At 46.6% G+C, this 16,816-nt stretch overlaps 1 protein-coding gene and 1 long non-coding RNA gene across 2 annotated transcripts; both read right to left on the reverse strand.

Annotated features, from left to right (window-relative positions):
• Window positions 1-748: 748 nt before the first annotated feature.
• On the reverse strand, window positions 749-3,367 carry LOC139561209 (uncharacterized). The gene is made up of 2 exons (XM_071378167.1): window positions 969-3,367; window positions 749-779 (listed from the first exon to the last, which is right to left on the reverse strand). The coding sequence occupies exon 1, from the start codon at window positions 3,070-3,072 to the stop codon at window positions 1,906-1,908; it is 1,167 nt and encodes a 388-aa protein (XP_071234268.1). The 5' UTR covers window positions 3,073-3,367; the 3' UTR covers window positions 749-779; window positions 969-1,905.
• On the reverse strand, window positions 749-8,722 carry LOC139561210 (uncharacterized). The gene is made up of 2 exons (XR_011672087.1): window positions 8,179-8,722; window positions 749-1,026 (listed from the first exon to the last, which is right to left on the reverse strand). It is a non-coding gene; the product is annotated as an uncharacterized lncRNA (long non-coding RNA).
• Window positions 8,723-16,816: the final 8,094 nt, after the last annotated feature.

Here is a 16,816-nt window from a genome sequence, read left to right on the forward strand (position 1 = left end):
TCTCACATCTGCAGGATGACCAGTAATCAGTTCCAGATATCAATAATATAACAAATACAGCAGGAACCAAACATGCACATTATACATTGATAGTATTATGAATTACAGCAGATGAAAGCAGGAGAAGCTGAAATATTGACTAAGTGACCAAAGTGCAAAAAGTCTCTTGTTGTTCCCAGCTAACTCTCAAACTCTGATATTTTATTTCCATAATCATCTTAAAAACTAGGCCTACATCTAATGGCTTGGCTACACACACACACACACACACACACACACACACACACGCACACGCACACGCACACGCACACGCACACACACACGCACACGCACACGCACACGCACACGCACACGCACACACACACACACACACACACACACACACACACACACACACACACACACACACACACACAGGTCTGGGACCAGGCTTGTGTAACTCCTCCATCTCTATGATGGTAGAGGATCCATTCACCTCTCTGGTGTCTTTCTCCCTCTCAGGACACATGGTAACTAATCACTATGACCATCAGAACTCTGTTGGGACTCTTTTGAAGGCTATGGTGATCCCCTGGGGCTGCGACGAAACATAAATCCTGAACTGTTCATTCTGGACCACTGAGGCCACATTCTGCCTGTAAGAAAACTCACACACCCTCCTACTGCAAATGCTAAAATTATCTTTATCCATGTGTAGCGTGGTTCATTCTGCGTTGTGTATTTTTAATTAGGACGCTGCCACAACTGATGGTCTGCTCGTTGAAATCTTTTTATTTGCCCTGCACACGAAGAGACAACACAAACGTTACCCTTGGTGCAGTCACAGCTCTCCGGCACCTTGCTAGCCGAGGGTCAGGCAAAAGAGCGCCAAAAGGAATTAACAGGTGCTGCGTGCACACACTCGCTGCACAACAGCATATACAAGTAAAACTATACAGAACATAATTCTGACAAAATAAAAGACATACCTGCACACGAAGAGACAACACACACGTTACCCTTGGTGCAGTCACAGCTCTCCGGCACCTGCGCGAGCACATGGACACTCACTCAACCACTGTCACAAGTACTCAGAAGTTACAACAGATACCCCAGTCAGTGAGCTATGTGAAACTTGTTAACATAAATTCCTACTGTCCACACTATAACAAACGTATGGTTGCAAAACAGTACATTGTATAACCTTATGACGGTTTTATATTAAACAGTTTCGGAGCCAAGGACAACATACCTTGCTAGCCGAGGGTCAGGCAAAAGAGAACGATAAAGTGGTATGGGAATACAGATAACCCGCGATGGGCCAAACCAAAATATACAAAACTTTTACAATCACTTGTATGTACAATATTGGTATGAAAAAGTGTTTGTACACCAAATAAAAACATTAGCTATGCAGCTGTAATTAAATAAAAAAATACACTGAATTATTATTATTATTATCAAATTATTAACATCCCCTCTTGACCTGGCCTATTTGAATTGGTCCTTGTGTGCAATTTGGTGCGTAATCTAGGGGAACAACATCACACTGCTACATTCACCCCCACTGTTTTACACTAGATTATAGGCCCAAAACAAAACACACTACCTCAAAGGTAACAAAGCAAAGAAAGAAAAGAAAATTCACACCCACAGGGCGACAGAGTAACCCAGTGTAGTCCCTTAATTCTAGACCCACAAATGGTCGATCAGCTGAAAAGCTATCCCGCGAAGGATTAGGAAAAATAAGGGGTAGCTAATCCCTTATTCAACCGTATACGAAAAATGCCATATACATTTTATGCCGATGGACTACACACAAAGTTACATGAATTGTCAAATATATTAGACAAACCCACAAATCATTCTAAGACATGCTTAGATTCCTACATTCCTACAAAAGAAAAGGTAGGCAATATCCTACCGTCACTGAGAAACCAAGAACTGTTTCATTTCCTGTGTAGACATAGTTTGGATTAGCCTATCCACTGGCTTAATAAGTCTACCTAGTCTAGTCCGAACACCCTCACCCACAAACCTAGCAGGAATGTCACAGACAGCACTAACCCTGCTCAGAGGTCTAACCTCAGGATGGGGAGTACTACAGATCTCCGGAGCCAGCCCACTTTCAGTTACCGACTCAACACTAGTAGTGTCAGACGACTGATCAGAATCCTGGTAGATTGTCACAGACCACACTGACGAAGCATCTTCAACCAAGGTAACATCATCCACACTGAATGGAGTTTCGCAATCAGAACTCTTGTAGGCTTCGGGGATATCTCTCTGGTCCACTTCTGCTGAGCACACCTCACTTAAGGGGACTTCATACGGTTGTTCCACCTCACTTCCATCAGCCGGGACTTCACCATCCTCTTGGAGTATCCTCCCAGAAGACTCAGGAAGGCCTGCTACCCAGTGGACAGTCCTGGCGTCACTCCCATCCATTTGGCTGGACTTTGCAGACATCTCAGAGATCACGTCACCACTCGATAGAGATCCGTGACCCTCAGGTTCCTCCCACGAAGGTAAAGGCAGAAAGTTGACTGGCATAATCAGGTTCCTATGCACAGTTTTGATGCGTCCAGTGGTAGGGTGTTGGATACGATATGTGTTCAGTGAGCTGTTCTTTGCAACCACTATGTACACCACACTCTCCCAGCGATCAGCCAGTTTCTTCTTGCCCCTCTCCCCCTTGTTAGCAAGTAGAACTCTATCTCCCTTCTGCACCGAGTGACCCTTAGACCGTCTGTTGTAGACCTCGGCTTGTCTCTTTTGTTGCTTACTGGCATGCTGCTGGGCCAATGTCATGGCCTCTCTCAGATCCTCACCCAGAGACTGGACATACTTATCCACATCTACTGTGTCCCCATCCAACAGCACACTTTCAAACATAACATCTACCGGCAACCTAGGGGTGCGTCCGAACATCAAGAAGAAGGGTGGAAACCCAGTAGTCTCATGAACAGTGCAGTTATAGGAGAATGTCAATGTGTTCAACATCTGAGGCCATTTAGCCTTAGACCTAGCTGGCAGAGCTCTAATCATCCCACCCAGTGTGCGATTCAGACGTTCTGCTTGACCGTTACCCATGGGATGATAAGGTGTGGTGTGGGACTTTTCAACACCAGATAACTGAAGTAATTCTGCAATAAGTAAACTCTCAAAGTTAGCACCCCTGTCAGAATGGATGCAATCAGCGAACCCATAAATGCAGAAGAAATTATTCCAGAGAACACGAGCAACAGTCTTAGCAGACTGGTTTGGACATGGATACGCACAGGCCAGCTTAGTAAAGTGATCAGTCACTACTAACACATCAATAGACTTGTTGTTTGAATCTTCGGCAGTCCAGAAATCAATACACACAAGTTCTAAAGGTGCCGTTGTCACAACGGAGACAAGTAGAGCTTATGCTTCAGGCTCAGGTGCTTTACTCAACACACATCTCTTACAGTGGGCCACGTATTCCTTGACATCCTTCTCCATAGATTCCCAGTAAAACCGCTGTCTCGTGAGCCACAATGTGCGCTGCTGACCCTGATGACCAGCATCATCATGAACTCCCTTCAACACAAGGCCTCTCAAAGACACAGGTACAACATACTGGAATATTTTCTTCTTACTCACTGGGTGTTTTGAGACACGATACAGAATCCCTAACCGCGTGGTGAGTTTCCCCCACTGTCTTAGAGTATAAACTGTTTCTTTAGCTTCAAAGACTCGCTCTCTCCTAGATGGGCGCCGGCCTCTATCTACAAAGAACATGACTCTGCTGATGATAGGATCCAGTGACTGGTTATCATACAGCTCCTTGTGTGTAAGGACAGGTAAAGGGCTCTGACCCATGGACATCAACTTCTCAAGGTGCTGCACATGTGAAACGGCCCTCACTGTGGCACCATCATCCCATCGGCGATGGGCCTGGAGGACAGCAGACACCTCTTCACAGGAAACCAACCCACTGACATCGTCTCCAGCTCTACTCAACTCACTCCCAGGAGCCATAGACGTTCCACAGCCAGCCTCGGGCTGCTCACAGGAGAGACGGAACATGTCTTGTACATCATCCAGTCGAAGACCTCTGGCTTCCTCCAGCAGGACATCATATGGAATTCTTGTCAGTCGGTGCAGAACTTTGGAGCGGACAAATGGCTCTCTGCTCAAAGCATCAGCAACGACATTCTTGGGCCCTGGTATGTACTGGATATCAAAATCAAAAGGTGCCAGCTTTGCAACCCATCTCTGCTCACATGCATCAAGTCTCGGCTTTGTAAGAATATATTTGAGTGGATTGTTGTCGGTCCACACCGTAAACTTATGCCCTCGCAGCCAATGGCTGAACTTATCATGAATGGCCCATTTCATGGCTAGAAATTCCAGCCGGTGAGCAGGATACTTGGATTGTGCATGATTAAGAGATTTACTAGCAAAAGCTATTGGCCTGGCTATGACCTTCCCATCTTGCACTTGGGATAGTACAGCTCCCAAACCACTAGTAGATGCATCAACAGAAAGCAAAAATGGCTGAGAAAAATCTGGATGAGCCAGCAGTGCCTGGTCAACTAGTGCTGCTTTCAAAGCTTCAAACGCGAGTTGACATTCAGCAGTCCAGTCTGCAGCAGTGAGCCTGCGAGAGGGACCAGGCCTCTTTCTGCCCTTGCCTCTCCTAGGCTTCTTCTGACCTGTAGTCAGCTGAAACAATGGCCTAGCAACCATGGAACAATTCTCAATGTAGTGTTGATAGTATACTACCATACCAAGGAAAGAACGGATTTTGCTAGGAGACGGAGTGACACCATCAGCTTCCATCATCTCACTCTCAGTCACATTCAAAATGGTTTGAACCTTAGCAGGATCAGTGGCTACGCCCTCCTGAGAAATGATGTGGCCCAAAAACTTAACAGACCTCCTCAAAAACTTGCACTTAGACGGAGACAGTTTAAGATTGTGCTCCTGCAACCGCTGGAAAACCATCTCAAGTCTCTGCAGACTCTCTTCCTCCGTCTTAGCAAAAACCATCAGATCATCCAAATAGCAAAGGAGACTTAGAAAGTTTTGGTCCCCAAAGATGGTCAGCATCATTCTCATAAAAGTAGCTGGGCTGTTGCAAAGGCCCTGAGGCAAACGATTGTACTCGTGCAGACCTAAAGGAGAGGAAAAGGCAGTGTATTTCTTATCCTCTTCATGCAGTGGCACATTGTAGTACCCAGATGTCAAGTCCATTGTGCTGAAGAAGGCATTACCTCCCAGCGCCGCCAGTACATCAGCCTGATGAGGCAGTGGATGAGCATCCTTCACTGTGCGGGCGTTTAACCACCTAAAGTCAGTACATAGACGCAAGTCCCCATTCTTTTTCCATACCAGCACCAATGGTGAGGCATACTCGCTGCTGGATTTTCTGACGATTTCCTTTTCCTCCATATCATCCAGTGTTTCCCTGAGTTTTTGGTAATCAGCTGGAGAAAGCCTACGATAAGGTAATCGAAATGGGCGGTCATCAGTCAGCCGTATGCGATGGCAGAACTCTTTTGCCTCTCCACAATCCAGGCTATGTCTAGAGAACACCGTGTCATACTTCTCAATTAAGCCGACAAGTTTGTCTTTCCAGAACTGTGAAACTGGACACTCCTCAACAGACAGGCCTTGAAGTCCAAGATTGCTCAGTGTACTGTTGTCATTAACTACACTGCCACCAACTGAACTCTTAGCTGTAAGACTGCCATGTGAGCTGTCACATTGTACTTTTGCCACGTTCTGGTAAGCAGCTTGCTGCTTGACATCATCAAAATCCTCCAATGCAATACAAGGGTACACATCTGCCACTTTAGCATTTCGTCTCAGGGTAACTGGCGAAGTTGTTGGATTCACAATCTTCACAGGGAGCCATCCATCCCCCCACAGAGGCGTAACTACTCTCCCTACTAGTATGTGTCGATTCACACAACGAGACGTGCTGGGCTCGACAACAACAGTACTGCCCACAGAGAGTTTTGTCTTTGGGGGTAAGCGGCCCCACACCAGATGCTCACTCATGGGTTGGAGCGTTACTGCCCTCTTCAACTTAATGGTGCCCACTTTATCTGGGATGGAGTCTCCTCTCCATCTCTCCAGATTTGATAGGAGACGCAGGAACTGGCTGTCCTCACACTGGCCAGAGGGACCTGGCGTACCCACCACCCGCCAGTAGCTGTCATTTGATTTGAACTGTCTAATCAGAGACTTCAACACGTTAGTGCCAACAATGAGTTCATCAATCTGCCCATCTACAATCAGCACTGGGACTACATAACTGAAGCCATAAAGCTGTAGTTTCAAGTCACACATGCCCACTGGGCTAGTTTGCGTCCCACCACAACCCACCAGTATGATGTCTGAAGGAGCTAGAAAGTTCCCCTCTACCACTCCTGCCTCCCTCAACCGAGGTACAATATCTGCGCGCAGAGTAGTAGCCATGGACCCACTATCTAACATCCCCTTCAGCTCAACTTTATCCTGTACTAGCACGGTGGTGTAAAACAAACTGTCATTCTGAGAAATTCTCATTGTGTTCTGAAAAATGACTGTGTTGTTCTTGGGTACTGACTCACAAAAATAAGAATAAACAGATTGGATATCATCATCAGTGGAGGAAAAATTAGACTGCCTCACATTGCCCTCCTCAGAATGGAGACTTTCTAGTTTTCCTGAGACCTGCCAGTCTGTCCACATACAGGGCTCTTTCGCTTCCCAGTCTCACTACAGTCAAAGCTCATGTGGCCAGGAGAGAAGCACTTGAAACACAGCTGGTGCATCTGACAGTGAGCTTTGGTCCAGTGATTAGTGCTTCCACAGACAGCGCACTCACGCTCACGTTTGGGGAACTGTTTACGGGGCCCTCTGTTCACAGACTGAGTATTGCTGACAAGAGCCTTCTCTAGCATACTCAAAACTTTCTCTAATGTCCCACCCTCAGATACAGATTGGGCCTGTTCTGGTTCACGGCCACATCGAGAAAAAGATGACACATTAGGTCTGCTCTCAGGATCCACTTCCTCCTGGGGGGAGTCGAAGACAGCAGCCACCTGCTGTGAAAGTTGTGTTCTACATGCTTTACGCTCCCTTAACAGTTCATCCAAACGATCCTGTACCTCACTGGCTGTCCAGTCACGAAGGGGTTTGCATTTGAACACTTGGGCCAACTCTTTATCAGGACAGTTGCGTACAAACATGACTGCCAACTCTGAGCACTGATTGGGCAAGGTTCTACCCTCACTTACAAGGTACTGTTCAGCTGCCTCTGCAGCTTTGTTAAGCCTAATCCAGAAATCTAGTGGACCCTCATTAGCATATGGTCTCATTGAATAGAAATCAGCTAATGGCATACCTGAGTAGACAGTATCCCCAAAGTGTTGCTTGAGAACACTGAACACTGCCTTAACATCTGTGACAACAGGGTTGTTACGCATCCAGACTTTGGTCACATCCCGTGCCCTCCCCATGAGCCTAGACATCACCTCCCCAACATTCTCAGACCCAGTGTAACCCCTCTTCTCTAGGTAGACTCCCATTAGCTCCTCCCACTCCAGGACAGAGTACTTATCTGAGCCATCACCCCTGAAGAAAGGTGGAGCACTAACCTCTGACTTCACAACCAGATTCAGCTTGGACGCATCAATAAAAGTTGACCCACATTGTTCAGGGGAATGGGCAGGAGAAAGACTTGAAGCCCCAGGCTGCAGTAAACTCGCTCTGATAGATTCTCCTATCTCTGAACCAATCTGCTTAATAAGGTCACTAAGCTGACTCGGTGTCCCATTATTACTGAGGACTGGGGACAATGGTACATCAAGAGACAGAGGTGGGAGACCCTGGTCAGGTGGAGTAAACAGCCTACCCCTCCCAGTGCTTGTAAACTCAGGACTAGCAGCCACTCTACTCCCAGGAGCTGACTGTACCAATGGTGTAAATGCATAGACACCCCTCCCTCTACCCACACTAACCACACCAAAATCCCCAGCATAACTCATCTTATGGACTTGAGAGTCTTCCATGGCTCAATAGAGAACTAAACTACAATGTAATTTACTGCATACAAATACAAAAAAAATGCAATAAACAAATTCCCTCAAAACATGCAAATGAACACCAATACAATTATCTAGTGAATATGCTACATTCACCTTCACTATTTACAGTATACATTCACTTATAGCAAACCATCAACAAGTGCGCATGCGCGGGTCGCGCATCTCCTCCACATGCACAGCTCCGGTGGTCAGCTTGAGCTAACCAGTCGGCAGGTCGCGGCACCAGTTTGTAGCGTGGTTCATTCTGCGTTGTGTATTTTTAATTAGGACGCTGCCACAACTGATGGTCTGCTCGTTGAAATCTTTTTATTTGCCCTGCACACGAAGAGACAACACACACGTTACCCTTGGTGCAGTCACAGCTCTCCGGCACCTTGCTAGCCGAGGGTCAGGCAAAAGAGAACGATAAAGTGGTATGGGAATACAGATAACCCGCGATGGGCCAAACCAAAATATACAAAACTTTTACAATCACTTGTATGTACAATATTGGTATGAAAAAGTGTTTGTACACCAAATAAAAACATTAGCTATGCAGCTGTAATTAAATAAAAAAATACACTGAATTATTATTATTATTATCAAATTATTAACATCCCCTCTTGACCTGGCCTATTTGAATTGGTCCTTGTGTGCAATTTGGTGCGTAATCTAGGGGAACAACATCACACTGCTACACATGGTAACTGGGTTCCTGTGTCCTCAGAGCGGGTTTCTCTAGTAGTGTCAGTGAGAGTGAGAGAATTTGGATTTCCTCTCGTCTGTTTGTCAGGGCCGAGGAGGCACTGGTATGTCCCCTGATCAGAACGGCTCAAGTCAGTGAGAGAGAGAGAAATGTGTCCCTGTCTGTAAGCATCGTTGGACCCAGAATCCCAGTTCTCAAACCGAGGGCCATAAGATATATTCCCTGCCGTGACATTCAGCACAGTCTGTTCATTCTTTCTGCAACAGACGTGTACCTCACTGTCAGGAGTTTGTTTTTTAGTTAAGATATAGAAGTTGAGTTGAAAATTAGATCCATTGTAAGCAGGTTTACCTACAACAATGGGGACTAAAACTACAAATTGTACATCTTCTTGAGTCTTACAAATCAGATGCCTGTTGCCGCGGAGTGTAGGTAGTGGAGGTGCAGGTGGCTGCGCAGTGTGTGGAGTCGCACCGGTTGCACATTGTGAGTAGTTGGGGTGGCAGCGGAGTGCGCGTACTGTGGGTGTCGTGTAGAGCGCGTAGTTGGGGCAGCCTTCTGACACTGAGGAAGTGAAAGACTCTCGGCCGAAGAGCCTTAAAGAGCTAAAGCCCATATAGCGGAGGTGTTCGGCGGCTTCACTGGCAGTGCTCCCGATACGCTCACAGCCCAGCAGTTCTCCTCCTGACCGACACCACTACAGCTGCTACTCTGAGTTATTAAGCCGCTTTTTCATCGTCAAACCAGCAGACTAATCCAACTACCATAACTTTGTCCTCTGTTCCCTTTTCTTAAATACCATCATATATACACAATATCATTATATACATTATACTATCGTTATATTTCTGTGTAACAGAAATTATCTGACAGTTCCAAACTCAATCAGAAGCTTTTCTACGTTTTTTCAAGTAGTTTAATCCATTTTATTCAAGTAGTATATTTTCCATTTGCAAGTATCTATTAAAAGTACTACATTGGAATGACTCGTTGGAGCTCTCTCACATATATTAGGCCTACATAGCACACAGAGGTATACAGTATCCATCTTCACATATTGTAAACCATGTAGTTTAACGATTGAATCAGATGTTTTGTGTCTGGATCTTGTAGAATAACATTTGAGGTATGTATCCATCATATAATGTTGAAAATGTATTGATAATGTACAAAACACATTCAACTACCAAAACGTTTAAGTTTACATTTTATTAAACAAATTGGAGACAGTAAACACTCCTGAAATAGACATTAGAGGGAGGTCCATCAGTAGCCTTGGTAACAAGGCCTGGGGTAGAGGGAGGTCCATCAGTAGTCTTGGTAACAAGGCCTGGGATAGAGCGAGGTTCTAACTGATCTCTGATGATACAGGCAGGTGCATAGGGGACAAAACATGTCCTTGTCCCAATCCTGTCTTCTTCTGTCTCTGATTCACTTTCACTTATAGTGACAGAGAGATGCTCCCCTCACTGTTCCCCTTCTGGACAGGGACTGAACTGAGATCTTGAACACCTCTCTTTAAACCAATCAGCCATTGTTTCTTTCAATCTACCTCCAAGAAAATAGAAAATAACAGCAACTAGGATGATCACCAAAACAACCACCACCACCACCAACACCTCCACCATTGTTGGCCTTCCTGTGTCATCGCAGTGCTTCTCTTTGGGAGTGATAGTGAGAATGACAGCTTCTGGAGTTCCTCTCTGGTGGTCAGGGCCGAAGATGCACAGGTATGTCCCCTGATCAGAAAGGTGTAGGTCGTTGAGGTTGAGGGAAAGGTCTCCCTGTCGGTAACCATCCATGGACACAGAAACCCTGTCCTTAAAGCCAGGGCCATAGGTTACATTCCCTGCCTTGACGGTAGACACATTCTGTCCATCTTTCATCCATTGGATATATATCTCACTGTCCTTAGTCTGTTTTTTAGTTGAGCCATGGCAGGCAAGTGTGACATTATCTCCAACATGGGCAGATATTTCAGTGGGGACCAAAACTTGTAGATTTACATGCTGTTTGTACTCGCCACAGACACACTCGTACAACCCCATGTCATTGTACTCAGCTGAGGAGATGGTTAGAGAGAATTTTCCATCATTGTTTTCAAACCTCTTCTTAAAAAATCCCTCACCTGTGGTTAAATGATCTTCGTCAAGTTTAGCAACCATCTTCGTGATGATGGACCCTGATTGAGCTTCCTGATAACGCCTCAACTCGATGACAACACCATGGCATGATCCAGAGCAGGGGGGTGTAACTGGGTGATTCAACATCACTGTTACATTGATAGGATGAGACAAGGAGTGTTTTGCAACAAGTGCAAGTAGAAAAACAGTCATTACACTTTTCCCCTTCATAATCAAGGCAGCTCTCAAACCCTCAATCTGGCTTCAGTGTACTTTGTTGTTGCTTGGAAGCTTCCTTCTGATTTATTTTCACTCAGCAAACACGTTGTTATATAGATAACATCTTCGGGAAGATGGTGACTCATCTCCCTTATCCGAAAATGTTCTGCTCCTTACCTTACCAAGGTTTATACTGCTGCTGTTTTTGTTCAAGAGTTCTGTATGAAATATTTTTTATTATCTTATAAGAACATTACATTACACACTAATACGTTTCACAAATATAACGTAAATGAATGTAGTTAATTACCTTTGTTCTTGGACGTGTAAATGTAACTGGTAAAGTAGTATAGTAGTAACTTGGCCTTGCAGATATTCAGTGGTAGAGAGGCAGCGGTAGCTTGGCATGTGAAGGCTACATTTCGCCTGTAGTGTAGTAGTATGCTTGGTCCTGGTTCGATAACATAGTGTCTACTATTTTCCAAAACATATTTATTTTATAGTGACTGACTTGACTGTCCATTTCGAACCCCAGTTCACTCAGCCTACCTAATGAGTGTTATTGTAGATATTGAGAGACGAATGTAGACTACTAGAGCACTGTCGAGTCGAGAATCTTGTCAGAACCGAGACACTGAGAATGCAGAGGACAGTCAGTTTCATAACAGAATAAAGACTGAAGATACCACAGCCACTGCGGCACATGGAATTCTGCCTAACCAGCAGCTTTGATCAGCTATGCCAAGAGGAGAACATTTTAAAATTACTTTTATTTCAAGAGTGCCTGGCATTCTGCACGGATCAAACAAGGAAATGAAAGACGCTCGTCCGTCGAGCCAAAACGAGCTTCACCCCAGATAGCAGAGCTGCTCAGCGGCTTCACCTGCCGCTGACTGTCGTCTCCTCACACAGCCCAGACGTTATTCTCCCGTCCGGCAACACTACAACTGCCAGTTGAAATCAAACCATTTTCAGCGTCAAACCAGCAGACTAATCCTTCTACCATTACCCATATCAACCATGTCCCTGTGTCCTCAGTGTCCTTTTCTCATAAATCCTAATATCGCTGCCTACACTATCATTTTATACATTATACAATTATATTCCTGTGGTATATACATTATCTGACAGTTCTTTTAAGTTTATTCAAGTGGTTTATTCACATTTTCTCAAGTACGATATCTGCCATTTGCAAGTATTAATAGTAATTCATACATTGGAATTATTCGTTGATCTCGCTCATATAGTAGCACATACAGGTATACAGTAAAACAGTCACAAATATAATATAAATAAATATCATAAATAGAACAACAATTAAAAGTGCAGAGTGGTAAGATTATAATAAAACTACAGTCATAAATGCTAAAGTGTTAAAAACAGCAGTCAGATAAAAGCTATTATTGATCCTGGTAGTGGAGGTGCTGCTGTCCTTCCTCCACACAGTAAGCCTGCCCGACTGTCCTGTACCTCCCTCTGGATGGCAGCGGTGGCAGAGTAGAGAGAGAAACCGATGAAGTGTGTAAGACATGCTGGTGGCTGGTAGCGGAGTCGAGTAGAGAGGAGAGAGAGATCTTGGATCCACAGAGCGATAGCCGTACAGAATATTCCCTTTACTCAATATCTGACGGTCCATAGACTAGAGGGAAAGAGAGATGGTGAGAGACTGGTCCGTTCAGAGAACAGGGGGGAAACAGGCTCACGGGATCTCCTCAATCTGTCCTTACAACATTATGCGTTTCCAACCAGTAGCGGGGTAAGTCTGGGTGAAAATGATAGTGTCAACAAATCAGATGCCTGTCGCCGCGGAGTGTAGGTAGTGTAGGTGCAGGTGGCTGCGCAGTGTGTGGAGTCGCACCGGTTGCACATTGTGAGTAGTTGGGGTGGCAGCGGAGTGCGCGTAATGTGGGTGCCGTGTAGAGCGCGTAGTTGGGGCGGCCTTCTGACACTGAGGAAGTGAAAGACTCTCGGCCGAAGAGCCTTAAAGAGCTAAAGCCCATATAGCGGAGGTGTTCGGCGGCTTCACTGGCAGTGCTCCCGATACGCTCACAGCCCAGCCGTTCTCCTCCTGACCGACACCACTACAGCTGCTACTCGGAGTTATTAAGCCGCTTTTTCATCGTCAAACCAGCAGACTAATCCAACTACCATAACCATGTCCCTGTGTCCTCTGTTCCCTTTTCATAAATACCATCAAATATACACAATATCATTATATACATTATACTATCGTTATATTTCTGTGGTACAGAAATTATCTGACAGTTCCAAACTCAATCAGAAGCTTTTCTACGTTTTTTCAAGTAGTTTAATCCATTTTATTCAAGTAGTATATTTGCCATTTGCAAGTATCTATTAAAAGTACTACATTGGAATGACTCGTTGGAGCTCTCTCACATATATTAGGCCTACATAGCACACAGAGGTATACAGTAAAACAGTGTTTTTTTCTCCTTTATTTAACAAGGTAGGCCAGTTGAGAACAAGTTCTCATTTACAACTGCGACGTGGCCAAGATAAAGCAAAGTAGTGCGACAAAAAGAAAAACACCGAGTTACACATGGAATAAACAAACTTACTGTCAATAACACAATCGAAAATCTGTATACAGTGCGTGCAAATTAAGTAAGGAGGTAAGACAATAAATAGACCACAGTGGCGAAGTAATTACAATTTAGCAATTAACACTGGAGAGCTGGATTTGCAGATAAGGATGTGCAAGTAGAAATACTGGTGTGCAAAAGAGCATTACATGTATTTATTTTTATATTGGGATGAGGTGGGTAGTTGGTTGGATGTTCTATTTACAGATGGGCTGTGTACAGCTGCAGCGATCGGTCAGCTGCTCTGACAGCCGATGCTTGAAGTTAGTGAGGGAGATATACGTCTCCAACTTCAGTGATTTTTGCAATTCGTTCCAGTCAAATGGAACAAATAAAAAATATGACATGTAGAACAACAATAAAAACACTACAGTCATCAATGCTAATAGCAACAGTCAGATAAAAGCTTTACTTGAATGTGGTAGTGAAGGTGCTCCTGTCCTTCCTCCAGCCAGTAAACTTACCCGGACGGTCCTGTACCTCTGCCTACCCTACGGTCTCATACCTCCACAAAGTAGGTTTGTGTTGGTTGACCAGTTCAGGTCAGGACCCACTGGGCACACACGTTTCCACGTCATTTCAATTAAATTATATTGAGCCAACTTGAAATAGAAGTTGAATTGACCTCTGTACCCCGTGTGGAGAGATGTTGATGGCCTGGAATTTAAAACAGTAAATCACGAACAATATATCCGAGTTCCCGGTTGTTCTAAATGTGGCATTAAAACATTCACCAACTCCACCTCAGTGCCACCTTTGCTGACAGCAATGTGATTATCTCCTGCTTCCTGAAATCCTCTATGACGTCCTTTCTTTTCTTTGTGTTCAGATTCAGGTTGTTTCCACTGCACCTCTGTCACGTTCCTGACCTATTTCTGTTAGTTTGTTGTATGTGTTAGTTGGTCAGGACGTGAGTTTGGGTGGGCATTCTATGTTTTCTGTTTCTATGTTGGTTTATGGGTTGCCTGGTATGGCTCTTAATTAGAGGCAGGTGTTTGGCGTTCCTCTAATTAAGAGTCATATTTAGGTAGGTTGTTTCACAGTGTTCGTTGTGGGTGGTTGTCTCCTGTGTCTGTGTTTGTCGCACCATACGGGACTGTTCGGTTTGTTTTGTTATTCGTCATTTTTATGTGTAGGCTATTTTCCCTGGTCGTGCGTTCTTCGTGTTTATGTGAGTTCGTCGTCCAGGTCTGTCTACACCGTTTGTTGTTTTGTTAGTTTAGTCAAGTTCGTGTTTTCTTTAATAAATCATGTCTTCAAACTCCGCTGCATTTTGGTTCAATCCCTGCTCCTCCTCATCGGATGAAGAGGAGGAGGAAAACCGTTACAGAACCACCCACCGATCCAGAACCAAGCGGCGTGAAGTCGAGCAGTGGCCTGCTACACAGGAATCATGGACTTGGGAGGAAGTATTGGAGGGTAAAGGACACTGGGCTCACATTGGGGAATATCGCCGCGCTCGTGAGGAGATGGAGGCAGCGAGAGCCCAAGAGCGGTGGTATGAGGAGGCAGCAAGGAGACGTGGCTGGAAGCCCGAGAGGAGACCCCAAAAATTTATTGGGGGGGGGCTAAGAGGTAGTGGGCCGAGGGCAGGTAGGAGACCTGCGCCCACTTCCCAGGCTTACCGTGGAGAGCGGGAGTACGGGCAGACATCGTGTTACGCAGTAGAGCGCATGATGTCTCCTGTACGTATGCATAGCCCAGTGCGGGTTATTCCACTTCCCCGCACTGGTAGGGCTAGATTGGGCATTGAGCCAGGTGTCATGAGGCCGGCTCAACGCGTCTGGTCTCCAGTGCGTCTCCTCGGGCCGGCTTACATGGCACCAGCCTTACGCATGGTGTCCCCGGTTCGCCTACATAGCCCGGTGCGGGTTATTCCACCTCCCCGCACTGGTCGGGCGACGGGGAGCATTCAACCAGGTAAGGTTGGGCAGGCTCAATGCTCAAGAGAGCCAGTACGCCTGCACGGTCCGGTATTTCCGGTGCTACCTCTCCGCCCCAGCCCAGTACCACCAGTGCCTACACCACGCACCAGGCTTCCAGTGCGTTTTCAGAGCCCTGTTCCTCCTCCACGCACTCTCCCTATGGTGCGTGTCTCCAGCCCAGTGCCTCCAGTTCCGGCACCGCGCACTAAGCCACCTGTGCGTCTCCTAAGTCCTGTGCACACTGTTGTTTCTCCCCGCACTCGTCCTGAGGTGCGTGCCCTCAGTCCGGTACCACGCACCAGGCCTATAGTGCGCTTCGAGAGGTCAGTGTGCCCTGTCCCTGCTCCCCGCACTAGGCTTGAAGTGCGTGTCCTCAGTCAGGTGCCTCCAGTTCCGGCACCACGCACCAAGCCTACAGTGCGTCTCAGCCGGCCAGAGTCTGCCGTCTGCCCAACGGCGCATGAACTGCCTGTCTGCCATGAGCCTGCAAAGCTGCCCGTCTGCCATGAGCCTACAGAGCCTTCCGCCAGACAGGAGCAGCCAAAGCCTTCCGCCAGACAGGAGCAGTCTGAGCCATCCGTCTCCGCAGCGCCATCTGAGCCATCCGTCTCCCCAGCGCCGTCTGAGCCATCCGTCTCCCCAGCGCCGTCTGAGCCATCCGTCTGTCCCGAGCCATTAGAGCCGCCCGTCTGTCCCGAGCCGTCAGAGCCGATAGTCAGTCAGGATCTGCCAGAGCCGCCAACCAGACAGGATCTGCCAGAGCCGCCAACCAGACAGGATCTGCCAGAGCCGCCAACCAGACAGGATCTGCCAGAGCCGTCAGTGAGCCATGAGCGTCCAGAGCCGTCAGTGAGCCATGAGCGTCCAGAGCCGTCAGTGAGCCATGAGCGTCCAGAGCCGTCAGCCAGCCGTGAGCGTCCAGAGCCGTCAGCCAGCCATGAGCGTCCAGAGCCGTCAGCCAGCCATGAGCGTCCAGAGCCGTCAGCCAGCCATGAGCGTCCAGAGCCGTCAGCCAGCCATGAGCGTCCAGAGCCGTCAGCCTGTCATGAGCTGTCCCTCAGCCCAGAGCGGCTATTTATTCAGAACTGCCCCTCAGTCCAGAGCTGTCTCTCTGTCCGGAGCTGCCTTTCAGTCCGGAGTTGCCCCTCTATCCTGAGTTACCTCTCTATCCTGAGTTACCTCGCTATCCTGATCTATCCCTCTGTCCTGAGCT

Source organism: Salvelinus alpinus, chromosome 31 (genome assembly GCF_045679555.1).
Source record: "Salvelinus alpinus chromosome 31, SLU_Salpinus.1, whole genome shotgun sequence".
Taxonomy (NCBI): domain Eukaryota; kingdom Metazoa; phylum Chordata; class Actinopteri; order Salmoniformes; family Salmonidae; genus Salvelinus; species Salvelinus alpinus.